At 41.5% G+C, this 16559-nt stretch overlaps 1 protein-coding gene across 15 annotated transcripts in view; it reads left to right on the top strand.

Annotated features, from left to right (window-relative positions):
- TJP1 (tight junction protein 1) overlaps window positions 1-16559 on the top strand; it is a 341605-nt gene that overhangs the window by 309390 nt on the left and 15656 nt on the right. For 11 of the 15 annotated variants that reach the window (XR_014260292.1, XM_082448491.1, XM_082448492.1 and 8 more), the window contains 12 exons: window positions 2229-2337; window positions 3305-3524; window positions 3806-3990; window positions 4091-4186; window positions 7508-7590; window positions 8189-8399; window positions 8700-8800; window positions 11954-12304; window positions 12631-12870; window positions 13729-14592; window positions 14741-14838; window positions 16100-16312. Coding sequence is in view for 14 of the 15 variants with exons in the window: in XM_082448491.1 (XP_082304617.1) it covers window positions 2229-2337; window positions 3305-3524; window positions 3806-3990; window positions 4091-4186; window positions 7508-7590; window positions 8189-8399; window positions 8700-8800; window positions 11954-12304; window positions 12631-12870; window positions 13729-14592; window positions 14741-14838; window positions 16100-16312 (2771 nt within the window). In the remaining variant the exon portion in view is untranslated. The remainder of the gene's footprint in view (window positions 1-2228; window positions 2338-3304; window positions 3525-3805; window positions 3991-4090; window positions 4187-7507; window positions 7591-8188; window positions 8400-8699; window positions 8801-11953; window positions 12305-12630; window positions 12871-13728; window positions 14593-14740; window positions 14839-16099; window positions 16313-16559) is intronic. The other 4 variants (XM_082448496.1, XM_082448489.1, XM_082448488.1 and 1 more) reach the window with 1 other exon arrangement.

The raw sequence follows: 16559 nt of genomic DNA, 5'->3' as shown, positions 1-16559 counted from the left end.
CAGACACAGCAGACTCACTATCGCAGTTAGCTTGTAATCTGTTGTAGTGTCTAGAACCAATTCAGCACGCAGATTGAGAATCCATCAGGTCTTCCCATTCCTGCCTTTGCTCTTATTCACTGCTGTGTTGTTACTACACAGTGTGGTGCTGTGGTCTCGTGTTAATCACTCATGTTCATAGAACCTAAAAAAAGTAAGTCTTAGAGCCCCATAATATCCACCAGTTATTTTAAGTTCAACTAAACATTCAGGCTGGCTAGACTCTGCCGTGGGCCACAACTTGCCACTAGGGCAGCGTCAGGTGTTCCTCTCCAGTGGGAGTAGTCTTTGCAGCAGCCCACAGAGCCCTGTAGGACCTTCTTCACCACAGGTGATGGCTCAGGTGTGCAGACATGGGGTTTCCATCAGGCACGTGTGTAAGCTGCCCTGGCTCTGAAGCTTCATACCCCACAAGAGGGAAGAGTCCAGGAAAGCCTAGTTCAGATGCAGGGTACCAATCGGGTCTTTTTCTTTTGTTTTTTGTTTGTGTTTGTTTTTGTTTCTTTTCCATAAGCAATGCCGCCTAGTAACGTAGTACCATCTTTATTTCTCTCTTCTCTTTTTAAAATATCCAAACTTCCTGCCAGATGCACTATATGCCATTTTAATCGGAAGATCAGATCTCTCAAGTGGGAGTTCCTACATCTGCTCTACTCCTCTTGCTACCTCAGATTGTCGTTGCCACCTCTGTTCTGGTCTCTTCCTGCATTCAGGCTACCTCCTGCCCATGTCCTGCATTTGTTCTCCTCCTGCCCCAGAATATGGCTGCTTTGTTCATGTTTTTCTCTTTCCCTATCCTCTGGTTCTTCATCAGCTTTCCATTGTCTGTCTTTTCTCCTTTGGCTGTTGAACTTGTTGAAGGTTTGGTTGAGTCCCTTCCCTGCTTGCTTTTCAGTCTTTGTGTCACAAAGTTGTGTAGTCTGCCTTCCACCTTAACCACGACTGAATGTGAATTTTCATGAGGCATTGCCAACCTAATGTCATCTTCAGCCTTCAGTTTCCTGTATTTCTTAACTTAGTGTTTTGACCTTCTTAAAAAGTCCTTTTGGAAGTGCTTTCTTCCTTGGATTCCATAACACTGCTTTTCTGGTACTCCTCTAATCATTTCAGTTCTTTTCCTACCTTCTTTAATCATTCTTCCTAAAACTTGGGATGTGTCAGCAGCCCCCTGCTTCTGTCTTGCTTTCGTATCTCTATCTTGGGTTTGGTCGCTTTTGGCAGCAGCCCGCGGTCAGAAACTGTCCTCTGAGCACTCTGCGAACCCCCTGAGACTGTGCTGGCTGCCTATGGCCACTCCCGTCCTCCTCCTCCCCCTTCAGACTTACATGTCAGAAAGTCAGGGCATTGTCTCCTGACTCACTGGTTCCCACCTGACTTTGTGTTGTGATTCCTCCAGATGATGTCTACATTTTGTCAAATACAACATGGATAATTAAACAGACCTGTTATTCTCTTACCTACCCCATATCCTGTTTGAAGTAATCATACATCATTCAAAAAATATTTAATAGTTTTTTTGTTGTTTCGTATCATAAAGGTAGTACATGTAGAAAAAAAATTTTTTTTAATGTGGAAAATTTCCAGAAGATGAGTAGAAGAAAATCTACCTGTAATCCTGAACATAGTCACTGGGGACATTTTGATAAGTTACATTTTGGTCCTTAGGAGCGTCTAATATTAAACATTGATTTGGCAGACACTGAGCTTACATCATACAGATGCTCTTACAGAGATGGCACAATGCATGCACTATTTCTTTTTAATCTTGTTTCCTTTTGATTTCTTTTTCAGAGCCTAGTAAAAAGTAGGGCTCTATTATACATTCATAGAACTTATAATTTAAAATTTTAAATCCCGAGATTTTACAATAATAATAAACAGTTGGAATTAGAAGTTGTCTTTTTTGGTCTGAATTGGTTGGATTTTGCAGTGCATGATCTCTAATGCCGGGATGCATCGTGACTACTCTTTAAATGACTTTACACCTTCACTCATTTTATTTACTTGGTTTCTGCTTGTTTTAAATTAGGGTATATTCTTTTCTCCAAAGTAAAATGAAAATTTTCACTTTTGAAGATGTGATATTTTCGAATTAGATAAACTCTGGAAATATTTGTTTCCTGCATAGATAAATGTTTTTATAATCTTAAAATATGACCAGTAGTAATTTGTGAAATTTATTTTAACAGGTAAACAATGTAGACTTCACAAATATCATAAGAGAAGAAGCTGTCCTTTTTCTACTTGACCTCCCAAAAGGAGAAGAAGTGACCATATTGGCTCAGAAGAAGAAGGATGGTGAGATACTGTCAGAATATTGAGAAAATAAACCTGGAGAAGTTTGAGGACTTAAATAAGAATTTTAATTTTAATGTTTTTAATAAATCAAAGTTAAGTGATAAATGAATTTGTTAATCTCACAGATTTTGTTTATTTTGTCATTTAGGGGCACACAGTCTTACACTGTGCTCGTTAGCACAGCACAGTAATAGGACCAGCCAACCTTTCTGGCGTTCTGTTGAAGTAGAGTGCCATCTGCATGGAAAAATCCTATAGTATTCCACACAAAAGTGCATATGAGCAGCTTCTGAATTTTGTATTGATGTTTTCTAAGCAATATATGCTGATGTTGCATTAATGCAAGGGAATGCCTGATTTTCTCTGTGATTAAGCAGATACATTTTCATTTAGAACAGGGTTTCTCAAGCTTGTCACTGTTGATGTTTTGAACCAAATAATTCTTTGTTGTAAAGGCTGTCCCGTGTGTTTTAGGCTGTTTAAAAGCATCCTTCCCTCTGCTCACTAAGTGTCTGTAGCACACACACCCTCCTTTCAACACACAGTTGCAACTATCAAAAATGTCTCCATGTATGCCAGCTATTCCCTGGGGGGAACAGAATTGCCCTCATTTGAGAACCACTCATTTAGAAAATGGGACATAGATGAGGTTTGCAGGGGCTGCAGCGATATTAAGTTAGATGATTTAAATAGAAAGCATGTGTGGCTTTGGACAAGGTGCTTGATCTGTATCTGCAGTAGTTTCCTCATCTGTGAAATGGAAGTGCTAAGAGTTCCCATGTCGTGAGATGATGATGGTGTCCAGGAGACAGAATACTTAGTAATTAGTAAGGAGCCACCGTTTGTTGGATACTGTTGTTTTTGTTATTGTTGATATTATCAATAGAATCTTCACATAATGTGTGCTCTTCAGATTAATATCTTTTCCCACTAGTTACTGATAATTTTTTGTTTTGATTCCTTTTAGTTTATCGTCGCATCGTAGAATCAGATGTAGGAGATTCTTTCTATATTAGAACCCATTTTGAATATGAAAAGGAATCTCCCTATGGACTTAGTTTTAACAAAGGAGAGGTGTTCCGTGTTGTGGATACTTTGTACAATGGAAAACTGGGCTCTTGGCTTGCTATTCGAATTGGCAAAAATCATAAGGAGGTAGAACGAGGCATCATCCCTAATAAGAACAGGTATGAATGTTTGGATACTTCTTACAGAACAAATTAAGGAAATGATGACAAGATTTCAGTCCCACTGGGAAATTTTGGTAACGTAAAGAATTAGTTTTCACTGTATTTACCATATCTAAAACTGAGTTAGTTGTATAAACTCCTTTATTTTAGTTTAACCATTAAGAGTTAAACTGCATGTGAAGTTCTATCCAGTGTTTTGACATTTTGTTTCACTATAAGTCTTTCTCCATTTTGTTTTTAAAATACCCTTATTTTCATTTTTGTCTTTTCTTGTCCAGAGCTGAGCAGTTAGCCAGTGTACAATACACACTTCCAAAGACGGCAGGAGGAGACCGTGCCGACTTCTGGAGATTCCGAGGTCTGCGTAGCTCCAAGAGAAATCTGCGCAAGAGCAGAGAAGATTTGTCAGCTCAGCCAGTTCAGACAAAGTTCCCAGCATATGAGAGAGTTGTTCTTCGAGAAGGTAGTCTGTTTTCTACAGATGAACCTAATACCTTTTAATGTCAGTTTGCCTAAGAAAGAAGAAGTATAAACTGTGCTATTTTTCATTTGAATCTGCCCAGCTGGATTTCTGAGGCCTGTAACCATCTTTGGACCAATAGCTGATGTTGCCAGAGAAAAGCTGGCCAGAGAAGAACCAGATATTTATCAGATTGCAAGTAAGTAGTCTCCATACGGACTTCAGATGAGATTGAGCGTGTTTCTTTACTAATTACTTCTCTAAAGGGTGGGTCTGATCCATTCACTTAATAGAAATAACACTTTTTGTAAGTGAACATTTGCAATTGACACCATGTATTTAATTTGGAGGGAAACCTGAGTGACTGTGTCTGTGCTCTGCCAGTTCCCTTTCATAAGAAAAAGAATCACCATTTATGAAAATCTCTTAGCACACAGTCTTGTTTAATCCTGACAGTATCCCATGGGGCAGGTGTCAGAATGTCCTGAAGCTGGGCAAGCTGAGCTGTAGGGTGGTTGTGACTGAGACCACCGCCCCGCCTCTTTAGTTGGGGTGTCATGATGACACCCAGCTAATGAGTCACACACTCGGCTCTGAACCCAGCTCTTTCTGGCTCCAGCCCAGTGTTTTCAGTCATTAAGCAAACAGAAATACTCAGATATGTCAAAAGAGTAATAAAAGCATGACTCATGCTATTGCTTATTGCAGACATATATAGTAGTTTAGTATTAAATATAAATATTGAGGAAGTAGTGCTTTAAATGCCTTACAGATTTTGCTTGCAGATTATTTCACTGTTTCATTATTTTAGCTATTATGGTAGTTTAAATACACAGACTTAGTTATGATCACTTAGGCTTGCTTTAAGTTATTTGTATAGTCTGTTTCAAATTTATATTTTACTAATACAAAGGGTGCAGAAATCTGTCCATATTTTGTTTGCTTTGTCTGTCCATATTATGCTTTGCTTTTGTTCCACAAAGGATTTAAATACTCAAGAATATAGCTTTTTCCATATATATGCTGAATTTCTTAGACAGAATTACCAAAGATAGGAAGGAATGACCCAAGACATGAGCACTCCTGGCTGCTGCTGTGTAACTGTGGCTGCTTCCAGAGGGTTGTGCAGCTGTTGTTCCTGCTGGCACTATAAACTCCCAAGTGCTGATTTAATATTATATATATTGCTTTTCATTTGGTTGCTGGTGAAGTTGAATGAGGATATTTTCTGAAACTCAGAAGATTTGCAGACAAATGATAGTAAAATTTGAACAATTTAGAAAATGTTCATTTCTGATTCATCACTCAGTTTGTTAGTCTTTTCAGAAGAGATCTTTTTTTGGTCATTGCTTATAGATAACATTTTGCCTGAAGAAGTTGATACGTATAGATACCACCCGTAGCCAAACTTAGGGCTTTTAAATTTACAAAAAGCAAGTGTGAAGACTTAGAAAGCTCTGTCTTAAGGACTAATTGGTTGATTAATTGGGTTTACTCTACAACCAGACTCTTACGAAAGGGATTCAGATCGCTTAGTTACGTATCCTCTTTGAATCTAATGAGAGTTTTTTGAGTTTAGAGACTAGTAGCATTTTCTCCACCCAGAACCTCCCAGTTGATCTCCCTCTGTCGTTCTCCTGTGTTCACCAGATTGGAGGTTGGCCCTGCTGTCTCGCGATGGACTTGTTCTCCCAGATCATCCCCTTGTCCCTCAGCCTGACCTCTGAACTTCCATGTCTCTGTCTTTGTCTGATCTGAACAACTAGAGCTCTAACTACTGAGCTTTCCTGTGACCAGAGTCTCAGACATCGCTCTGCCTTTTTGGTGAAAGCCTTCATGTCAGCAGACCTCTGAGACGCGTGGTTAGAAATCAGCCCAAGCTGCCTTGGCGTGTTCTGCGCCAGGAGGGAGGCACAGGTTGCCAGTGTGAAAGCACAGGCTGTGTCATAGTCACAAGTTACAGCCTTCTCTGCTCCCAAGTCCCCTTCTGCTGATGTGAAAAGAGGTCCCTAACCCAGGACTCCGCAGCCAGTCTGCTGTAGTTGTTGCTGCTGAGTGTGGGCCTGCCCGGGTATTGAGCAGCCGTCTGCGGCCGGGCGGGCCCTGCTGAGGGGAGGCCTCCTCAGGGTATCTGTGTGCCATACAGACAGAACCATTGCTACTCACATGCCACAATGTGAAAAAGGTTTGCAGACAGTGCCATGCCAGGCCACACTGGAGCAAAAGAGAAAGGGAAATCCCTATATACATGTTTTTATATATATATATTATATATATTTTTTAATGGCTCTTTTTTCCAGAACATGAAAATAGTTGGAAAATTTTTGAAAACATGCGTATTAAAACTGACATTTTAAATTTAAATATTTTATTTAGGCCAGACACATAGTTTATAATTTTACCTTCCTGGTTTTAATGGAAGCAAATTTATCAATATTATTTTGTAAATCTACTTTTCTTTTTTTAAAGCTTATTTTCAATTGAGAGAATTGCCATATTTGGCTGTTTCTCTTGACCAAGTGACAGTCCTAAATAATTTTTGCTCAAGTTCCGCTTACTGATTCTTTCCTTTTAAATTATTAATTAATTAATTAATTAGGCTGCATCACGTTTTAGTTGCATCACGCGGGTTCTTCATTGTGGCATGCCGGCTTCTCTCTAGTTGTGGCATGCGGGCTCTAGAGCACGCAGGCTTAGTTGCCCCGTGGCATGTGGGATCTTAGTTCCCCAACCAGGGATTGAACCCACATCCCATGCATTGCAGGGCGGATTCTTAACCACTGGACCATCAGGGAAGTCCCTCCACTTACTGATTCTATTTAAAATGTTCATTTTGAAGTATTTATTTTGCTTTTGTGAACATACTGCATCCAAATATTATTGGACTTCTGAGGTTTGGTGGCACCCCCTTGAATTTTGCACTGGGGTGAGTGGCCCACTTGCCTCTTTAAAAAAAAAATTTATTTATTTACTTACTTACTTACCTACCTACCTACCTACCTACCTACCTACTTATTCATTTAGCTGTGCTGGGTCTTAGTTGTGGCATGCGGGATCTTCATTGCAACATGTAGGATCTTTAGTTGGGGCATGTGGGCTCTTAGTTGCAGCATGCATGTGGGATCTAGTTCCCTGACCAGGGATTGAACCTGGCCCCCTGCATCAAGAGCACGGAGTCTTAGCCACTGGACCACCAGGGAAGTTCTCCCACTTGCCTTCTGATCCCAGCAGTGTTGGAAGCATTGATGTAACCCGGGGTTCTCAGCCATGGTGGGTCTGCTCCAGAGAGGACATTTGGCCACAGTTCTCTTTGTCACCATGGGAGCAAAAGGGAGGTGGGGGGCTGCTACTGACATCCAGTGGGTGGAGGCCAGAAATGCTGCTCAATAGGCCATGGTGCACGGGAAGCCCCCACAACTACACGTCATGGAGCCCAGCGTGTCATTATGCCCAGCAGTTGAGAAACTGACCTAACCGGTGGAAATTTCGTGTTTTGTTTTTGTCCTGACTGCACGACTAGAAAGTGAACCTCGAGATGCTGGAACTGACCAACGGAGCTCTGGCATTATTCGCCTTCATACAATAAAGCAAATAATAGATCAAGTAAGTTATTAGAAATTGACCCGTTTCATTGTAAGCTGTGAATTTTGTGTTTCTCAGTGGGATGGGTTTGGTTAAACTGAAAGTAGAAGGTAGTTTTTCTAAAGTTATTACCGGTATACCGTAAGTAAATTACCGAGACATTATAATAATCACTTTCAATGGAACAGTAGTACATGCCTGAGAAGATGAGCTTTCATTACCACAAAAAAGTACACAGTGTTCACATATGTTGACAGACTTGATATCGCATCAGGACAATTCAGGTTGCACTTTGATATTTATATGTTAGGAATGTGTTGCTACTCAGAAGGTCATGTCAGGAACATTAAATTGTTACACTTATTTTCACTCTCTGCTTGCAAGTATTTGGGCTGTCTTAAAAGTGAGCTAGTTAAAACATTTGTTTAAAATTGGGCTAGAAATTATAGTGCATTAACTTCTGAGTACACCTTTTTCTAATATGTGCTCCTGAGACATTTTGGAGCACAGTTAAACGTCCATTCCCATTGGAATGTAGTCTCAGCGGTGACTTTCTGAAGGTGATGCTTCTTAGTTAACATGTCTTGCGTCCTTGTTTATTTTTTTCTTGTGTCTTCAGGATAAACATGCTTTATTGGATGTAACACCAAATGCAGTTGATCGTCTGAATTACGCCCAGTGGTATCCAATTGTAGTATTCCTTAACCCTGATTCTAAGCAAGGTGTGAAAACAATGAGGATGAGGTTATGTCCAGAATCTCGGAAAAGCGCCAGGAAATTATATGAGCGGTCTCATAAACTTCGTAAAAATAATCACCATCTTTTTACAAGTGAGTATATTAAAGGCCTTCTTTCAGCTTACAGTGTCTGTGCAACAGTATGTGGGCAAAAATGTTGTGTTGTTCAAATATTAAAACTAATATAACCTTTGCCTGTTATGTTTGCTGTTGTGTTAACGGCTGCTGTTGATTAAAAGAAATGGTTCAGTGCCGAAATAGACATTTCCAGGGGTGTGTCCTCAATACCATCTGTCAGATAACTCAATAGTGGTGACTGAACTCTAAGCAATGGTTGAGTGAATTCTGACTTTTGCAGTGTTCTAATCATAGAACAATGTTATCTATTTGCAGCTACAATTAATTTAAATTCAATGAATGATGGTTGGTATGGTGCATTGAAAGAAGCAATTCAGCAACAACAGAACCAGTTGGTGTGGGTTTCTGAGGGAAAGGTAAGAAATTTCCTGTTTTTAACCCATTTGATAAATTATATAACTAATCAGAGAAGCCTGTGAGTCACCATTGTTTTCTAATTGGATCAACTTATTAAAGTAATTTGGGGCATTAGCTTTTAGGTTTTTATAATTTGTAGGGGTTATGAAAGTTGTTTTGATAGTAGAAGATTCTGAAGTTTCTCTCCCCAGTGAATTACCATTCAGTGGTATTCTCTCAGAGAATTCTCAGAGGGTAACTTAAAAGAGCAGGGTTGAGTTCTGACTCTGCCCCTGTCTGACTGAGGAATGACTTTGAACCTGGCTTCCGTTTCCTCCTCTGGAAACAAGGGGAATGGGTGGGCTAGATGAGTGGTCCCTAAAGTGCTGTGCTCAGCATGTGAGATCCAGGACTGGCCCTGAAGAAAAGGCACTCTGAAGGCAAGGAATGGGTGGGGACCACCGTGCTGCAAACCAGACCCCCTGGAGCAGCACAGTACCCACCAGCGTGGTGACGGCTCTGAGAGGTCTGAAGTGAAGGACTGACTTTGCTACTTTAAGCATTTCCCTAAGTCCTTACCTAAGGAATTTTTTTTCACTCAGCACCTGTTAACATTCTTAAAACATACTGAAAATGTTAGACAAAGCAATACATCCTTTTGGCTTTGATTTTATAAAGATTAAAATAACTACTTTCTGTTGTTAAGTATGTCTGGTCTTTTAGCAGTTCTTGATGGGAAAGTCCTGTTTATTTTGTTGGGAGAGATAATTTTCTCAAAGTACAGAGTTAAAAGAATCTTTTGTTTTAAATGTCTTTTACCTTCAGTTCAATACAATATTAATATATTTTAGTTGCTAGGGAAGATTGAGAATATGTGTTCTCTTATTTTGTTTTTTGTATTTCCTTGTCGGCTTGGTTTTTGTTGTGTTTTGCCCTTGCATGGCCCCTACTTTCCTCTGCCTGGCTATGGCCCCAGGTGCTGTGGCAGTGCATGCTGCATGCTTAGGACCCCCGTGCCCCTTACCCAGAAAACACAACCTCTGCCAAGAAGAGATGTTGAAATGCTGACATCTAGAGGTAGTGTCTGCTGCTCCCACCTGTGGTCCTGTGTCAGAACCATGCCTTTTCTCCTCAGTACCACTCTGGGCGGTGGACTGTACACACGAGATCCTGAGACCACTTAGTAACTGACATATCAGCCGGGACGCTTTATAGACAGAGGCAGGTAGAATAAACTCACTGCACCACTTTACACGACACACTGTTACTAATTCTTAACTCTTGTGGCATTTGATTAGAAGGATTACCGTCCTCTCCATACTAATCTTCTATGACAACACAGTTCTGCTAGCAGCCTTGGTCAGGTAGAATGTTAATAGCTTTCACTGGTGATTTTTGAAATAATATTAGTTTATAAATGCGCAAGGTATACATGTCTACCTATCAGAGGTTTTTTAAATCCACAAATCTTAATTTTCTGTGATCTCTTTGTGATACTATTGTGTGCTTCCTTTCTTTGCTTGGATTTTAAAATGAAGGTCTAGCTCTCCCAGCTTTTTGTGTGAGGAAAATAGGTCATCTCAATTAATTTTATTAACTTTATTAATAGGTCTAATAGGTCATTTACTATTAGAATAGATTGATGCATTTTGTAAATCAGAAAAAGTGTTACAATTTAAATCAAGTTTGATTTATGCCCCCCTTCCATTCAAGTATATTTTCTCCAAATAGATTCCTTAAACTAAAACCACTTCATTTCACATCGACTCTCCTGAGCTAACTACTTTGATCTGATTGCTAGGAAGAGTTCCTTTTTGCAATTTCTGTTACAGGCTTGTATGTTCCCTATTAAACCAAGAAAAATCATCCTGAGGCTTTCTTAACATGTAAGCTTATGTCATTTCTGGTTCAGAGCACTCCTGGTTCTTGCTCACTTCTGCATTTCATACCACTGCAAAAGCTAAGCAGATTAGTGAGTTGAGTTGTTCTTCCCCAGGGACTTAAATACTTCCCTGGCTGGCTTCTGGGTTATAGTCTTCCAGACCCCGCAAGTCAGAGATCAAAGTAGATAGCAAGAAGGTTTCAAGCCATTGAGATTTCAGTGGGAGAGACTCTGCCGGAACATAGAGCAGAGCCCTGGTGTGCTTACTCTCCAAACCGGGCAGGTGATCTGCTGAAAGCCAGAGTCACGGAAGGCTGGTCTTTCCCATTAAGGGAGGGCTCAGGGTCAGGCCGTTGCAGAGCCAGGATTGGGACTGTGGGGGAAGCACCATTCAGGCGGCTCGAGCCTTGTTTATCCTTCAGTCCATGCCGTCTGAATTCTGGGTTCTGGATCCTCCAGCTCTCGTGCCTCTCTGGGCGCAGGGTCCAGGCAGGGTCTTCTGGGACTGTTGTGTGTAATACGGGCACTAGCTTCAAATTAGTATCTATGACAGCCTGTTGACTGCAGCACTGTACTTCCCTTTCCCTCATATACTTCTGTTCTTTCTGGTCTGCTCAGAAGATAATCAGTGCAGACTGAAGGCTAACAGCTCTTAATTGCCTGTAAAAGAGAGTCATAACTGCATTTCCCTCTCTGCATCCATCTGTGAAGAATAATTTTTAAAAGTTCTTAGTTTAATTAGGCAACCAGCACTTAGATGATGCTTTTCCATTGTGTTTTATAAAGCTCTAGGGCCAAATACCAACTTTTTTAAGAAGTTGTTTTTTAATACATAGATTTTATATATACATAAACTCTTGTTCAGCTTGAACTGTGGCGTTTATTTTCCTGGTTATTCTCACGTGTGCTGTTCTGTCAGTCACTGTGTCTTTGTTTCTGTGAGCTTGGTCTGTCAGCATTCTCCCTCTTCACCCTGCTCTGGGCTGACAAGCTAGTGACTGACTAGGTTTCAAAATCAGAGTGGGGCCAGGGCTCCTTCGCTGTCTTCTGGGGCTTTGTCACGGCCGGCCAGCCGATGTTCCACTCATCCAAGCCCTTCAGATCTCAAAGGATGCTCTGTGTGTCTGCATGTGTGCTTGTACTATCTTCTTGACCTTTCCTCACCAGAAGTTTCAAGAAATAGATGTGATTTCTCCAAAGAAGAGTATCCTTTTCAGTCTCCCTTGTAAAATAAAGGCCATCTCTTAAAGAACTACTGAATAAATTTTTAATTTACTTCTATTTGACCCAGGCGGATGGTGCTACAAGTGATGACCTTGATTTGCATGATGATCGTCTGTCCTACCTGTCAGCCCCAGGTAGTGAATACTCAATGTATAGCACGGACAGTAGACATACTTCTGACTATGAAGACACAGATACAGAAGGCGGGGCCTACACTGATCAAGAACTAGATGAGACTCTTAATGATGAGGTGGGGACTCCCCCGGAGTCTGCCATTACACGGTCCTCTGAGCCTGTCAGAGAGGACTCCTCTGGAATGCATCACGACCACCAGACATACTCTCCTTACTCACCACAAGCGCAGCCACAGCCAGGTCATAGACTAGACTCCCCTGGACTTAAAACAGCCACTCAGCAGGTAAGCAGCAAGCATTCAACGTTTTGCAGTTAGAGGTGCATTGTTAAAGTCTAGGATGTGGTGATTGAATTAAAGAATATATTGTCCTTTCTCCAGATTAAGAATTAATCTTTAATTTCAACTTGAGAATACCAAGGACTTAATTCTAAACTTTGTGTGTTTATCTTAGACAGCAGTATACTGAAATTTAAGAAATTCAGGACATGAGGTCATAGTTTTGTTATTCAGCACACTTAAAATGTATGTCTATCAACCACTATAAATGGAAGTGGGAAGTTAGCAGTAAAGAGAAACACTATATTTAAAATATTTTAAACACTTCACAGAAAGCAGAAGCCTCATCTCCAGGCCCTTACCTTTCGCCTGAAACAAACCCAGCATCATCAACCTCTGCTGTTAATCCTAATGTAAACTTAACTAATGTCAGACTGGAGGAGCCCACCCCAGCTCCTTCCACCTCTGACTCACCACAAGCTGATTCTTTAAGAGCACCACGCACTGAGGCAGCTCACATAATGCTAAGAGGTCAAGAGCCATCATTGTCGTCGCATGTAGATCCAGCAAAGGTACCTGTGCTGCAGTGTTGCGCTAATCTGTTGCTCTCCATCAGTCTAGCACATGATCATGTTTGCTTTGCCCTTTAAGTGTTCCTTTTGCTTTTTACTGTGGGCTTATGCACCATAGTGTTTTCAAATCAGTACAGATCATTTCGGTTCTTTATTTTGCATGGCTTCCAGTGATATACTGATTATTTTAAAATAGGCCTTTTAATTGGGATTGGTACTTAATATTTTTATTATTTTTTAATGTTTGGCTTTCAGAATCTTCCAGAATTTCTTTCTTTCTTTTTTATTTTTATTTTTTTAAACATCTTTACTGGAGTATAATTGCTTTACAATGTTGTATTAGTTTCTGCTGTATAACGAAGTGAATCAGCTATATGTATATATATATATATATATCCCCATATCCCCTCCCTCTTGCATCTCCCTCCCACCCTCCCTATCGCACCCCTCTAGGTGGTCAGAATTTCTTAATCTATAGTTCAGACCCATTTTAAACTTCTTTATGTTCTGTAAATTATGGTGTCCATAAATTTTCTTTTTGATTTTATTTTCAGTGTCCAAATCAAGTGGAATCAACAGTTCAGTGCATTAATTTTCTACTAAACTTAATAATTAAAAAGTTAAAGTATCTTTAACTCACTTTTCATTTAGTATTGATACATGCTGAAAAGTAAAAGCGCCTACTTGCATTGTAAATTTTGAGCTTTCACTTAAACTGGCTTTCTCCACTAATCTGTTTCTGTCCTGGTAATAAATGGTAGAACATGCCATTTTTACATATTAAATCATAGTTTGTCTCTTAAAATAGACTAGAATTTGAAACAAGCCTGTGTCCTTACGCGTGAATTTTTTATACAGGTATATAGGCAGGATCCCTATCCTGAGGAAGTGATGAGACAAAACCATGTTTTGAAGCAGCCAGCTGTTGCTCACCCAGGGCAGAGGCTAGACAAGGAGCCCAGTCTGAGCTATGAGCCGCAGCCCCCATACGCAGAGAGACAAGCCAGCAGGGACCTGGAGCAGCCTGCCTACAGATACGACTCCTCAAACTACGCGGACCAGTTTCCTCGAAACTATGACCATCGTCTGCGCTATGACGACCGCATCCCTGCGTATGAGGAGCAGTGGTCCTATTATGATGACAAACAGCCGTACCAGCCCCGGCCTTCTTTTGATAATCAGCACCCGCGAGACCTGGACTCCAGACAGCATCCCGAGGAGTCCTCAGAACGAGGGTATTTCCCACGTTTTGAGGAGCCAACCCCACTGTCCTATGAAAGCCGACCGCGCTACGACCCGCCACTCAGGACCTCCACCCTGCGGCACGAAGAGCAGCCCGCTCCTGGGTTTGACGTGCACGGGAGGTACAGGCCAGATGCGCAGCCCTACTCCTCCACAGGCCCCAAGGCGTCCGAGCCTAAGCAGTATTTTGACCAGTACCCACGGAGTTACGAGCAGGTCCCGCCCCAAGGCTTCACCTCCAAAGCAGGCCCGGGCCACTACGAGCCTCTCCACGGTGCTGCCCTTGTCCCGCCTCAGCACAAGCCGGAAGTGCCGCCCGCAAGTACCAAACCACTGCCTCCACCCCCAGCTGTGGCCGAGGAAGAGGAAGACCCAGCGATGAAGCCGCAGTCAGTGCTCACCAGAGTGAAAATGTTTGAAAACAAAAGGTCTGCATCAGTGGAGAACAAGAAGGACGAAAACCATAACTCTGGTTTCAAGGTAAATACGTGACTGTGTCTCCTGCCTCGCGTGCAGAGCACATTCAGTGACTGTTGTGCGTAACGCTTCATAATGTTCCCTCCCCCTTAAACGAAGCCTGTTTTCTCATGATCTCTCCCTGAGGCTCGTGTGTCTTATTTTTCTGCAGCCTCCAGAGGTCACGTCTAAACCTGCAGGTGCTCCCGTCCTGGGTCCTAAAGCCCCTGCTCAGAATCAGCTCGTTGAACACGACAGAACACTGCACAGGTGGGTGCTTTGTGGGCTTGTGGCCTACAGCTGACTGGGAGTGTGGCCCTCTTACTAGAGAGGAGGCGGGGAAGGCAGAGGTCTCCCTTGCCCTTAGGTGAACTCCTCCAGCTTTTGCAGTTAAAACAGTGGTCCTAGAAGGAAAAGTAAAGAGCTTTATTTATTACACCTTCTGTAACACATTTTTGTTATTCTTTCAGTTAACAAATCTTTCGAAAACGTATTTCTCTAGCAAATGGCTAAAGTACAGTTTTTAAAGCCCTAACTTTTAGACTGTGTTTTTTAGTTTAATAGGGCTTTTGGATGTGCAAACTGTTAAGTTTTTAGGGGTGAGGAAACAGACTCAGATAGCTATGAGATAACTAAACTTAATCCTTTAGAAAGCGCCAGGAGGGATGAGGCTGAGGCTGACAGGAGTTGCTGGGAGAGGAACCCACCAGCTGTGCTCTTAGCTGTGGCCCGATTTGGCTGCTGTTAAGTTGACGGGCTGCATTTGAATACAGTTCTTTGGCCTAATATGTTTCATTCGCTTATATTTGTGCTTGTAATAAAGAGGAACTACTGTCTAACATGTACATTTTCCTCTGATTTTAATGTCTAGTGCTCTTCATGAAAATGTAAACTACTGTGATGTCTCCTTTAGCTGGGATCACTAGCAAATAAGCTCTTCTACACAGAGTAAACATGTAATAACTGAAAGCTTAGCCCCCCCTTCTTGGTGTGAAACGTATTTAAGTTTATCCATTTTTGATGCAGAGTTTCTGAAATTTGCTAACTAGGGCCTCTGTAACAGTGCCTTAATTTGCTGATAATTTACTTTCTTCCCCATGTGCTTCCTGTGTCCTCTGGAACTTTGGACATGTCAAGCTCTTTCCTTATATGAGGATCATTTATTGATCCTGCTGTAAAGTTCTTCAGCTCTCGGTTTTTATTGTTGCTGACGATGGTGCGTGTACTTGAGGAAGCCCTCCACTGTCTGGCTTAGTTTACTTTTCTCTTTTCTGATGAGCTGCTTCTAACCAGGTCACTATCAAGCTCAGTAGGTAGGTTGTGTTGAGGACTCACGGGCCAGGAGAGTGTTGCCATTGAGTATAATGTATGAGGATACGGGACTGGGAATGTCCACCTTGACTGCTGCACTGCTCAGCCAGATCCTGAGTAATCACAGCAGTCAGTGGAAGGTCAAGGTGAAACTTGTGTATTCCATTTTATTTGTCAAGTTAACTTCTCAAAAGTTGTTCCGTTTATCATTCATTATCAGGATCCCCGAACCACAAAAACCTCAAATGAAGCCGCCTGAAGACATTGTTAGGTCAAATCATTATGATCCTGAGGAAGATGAAGAATACTATCGAAAACAGCTCTCCTACTTTGATCGAAGAAGTTTTGAGAGCAAGCCTTCTGCACATGTCCCTGCCAGCCACCTCTCAGAGCCCGCCAAGCCTCAGCCACAGTTTTCTAGTTACTCTTCCAAGTGAGTTATTTTGTTGAAGACTTACCTTTTAAAAATAAGATGAAACATAAAGTGGAGTTAATCACACGAAGTTCAGTGTGTGTGTTTGTGTGTGTGTTTTGTTTTGTTTTGTTTTTTGGCCTTGCCTGCATGGCATGTGAGATCTTAGTTCCCTGACCAGGGATCAAACCCTTGCCCCTGCAGTGGAAGTTCAGAGTCCTAACCACTGGACTGCCAGGGAAGTCCTAAGTTCAGTATATTTTGAAGG

This window comes from Balaenoptera physalus (genome assembly GCF_965194825.1).
Source record: "Balaenoptera physalus genome assembly, chromosome: 2".
In the NCBI taxonomy this organism is placed as follows: domain Eukaryota; kingdom Metazoa; phylum Chordata; class Mammalia; order Artiodactyla; family Balaenopteridae; genus Balaenoptera; species Balaenoptera physalus.
The sequence above is the reverse complement of the archived record's forward strand: the minus strand, read 5'-3'. Positions and strand labels throughout refer to the sequence as shown.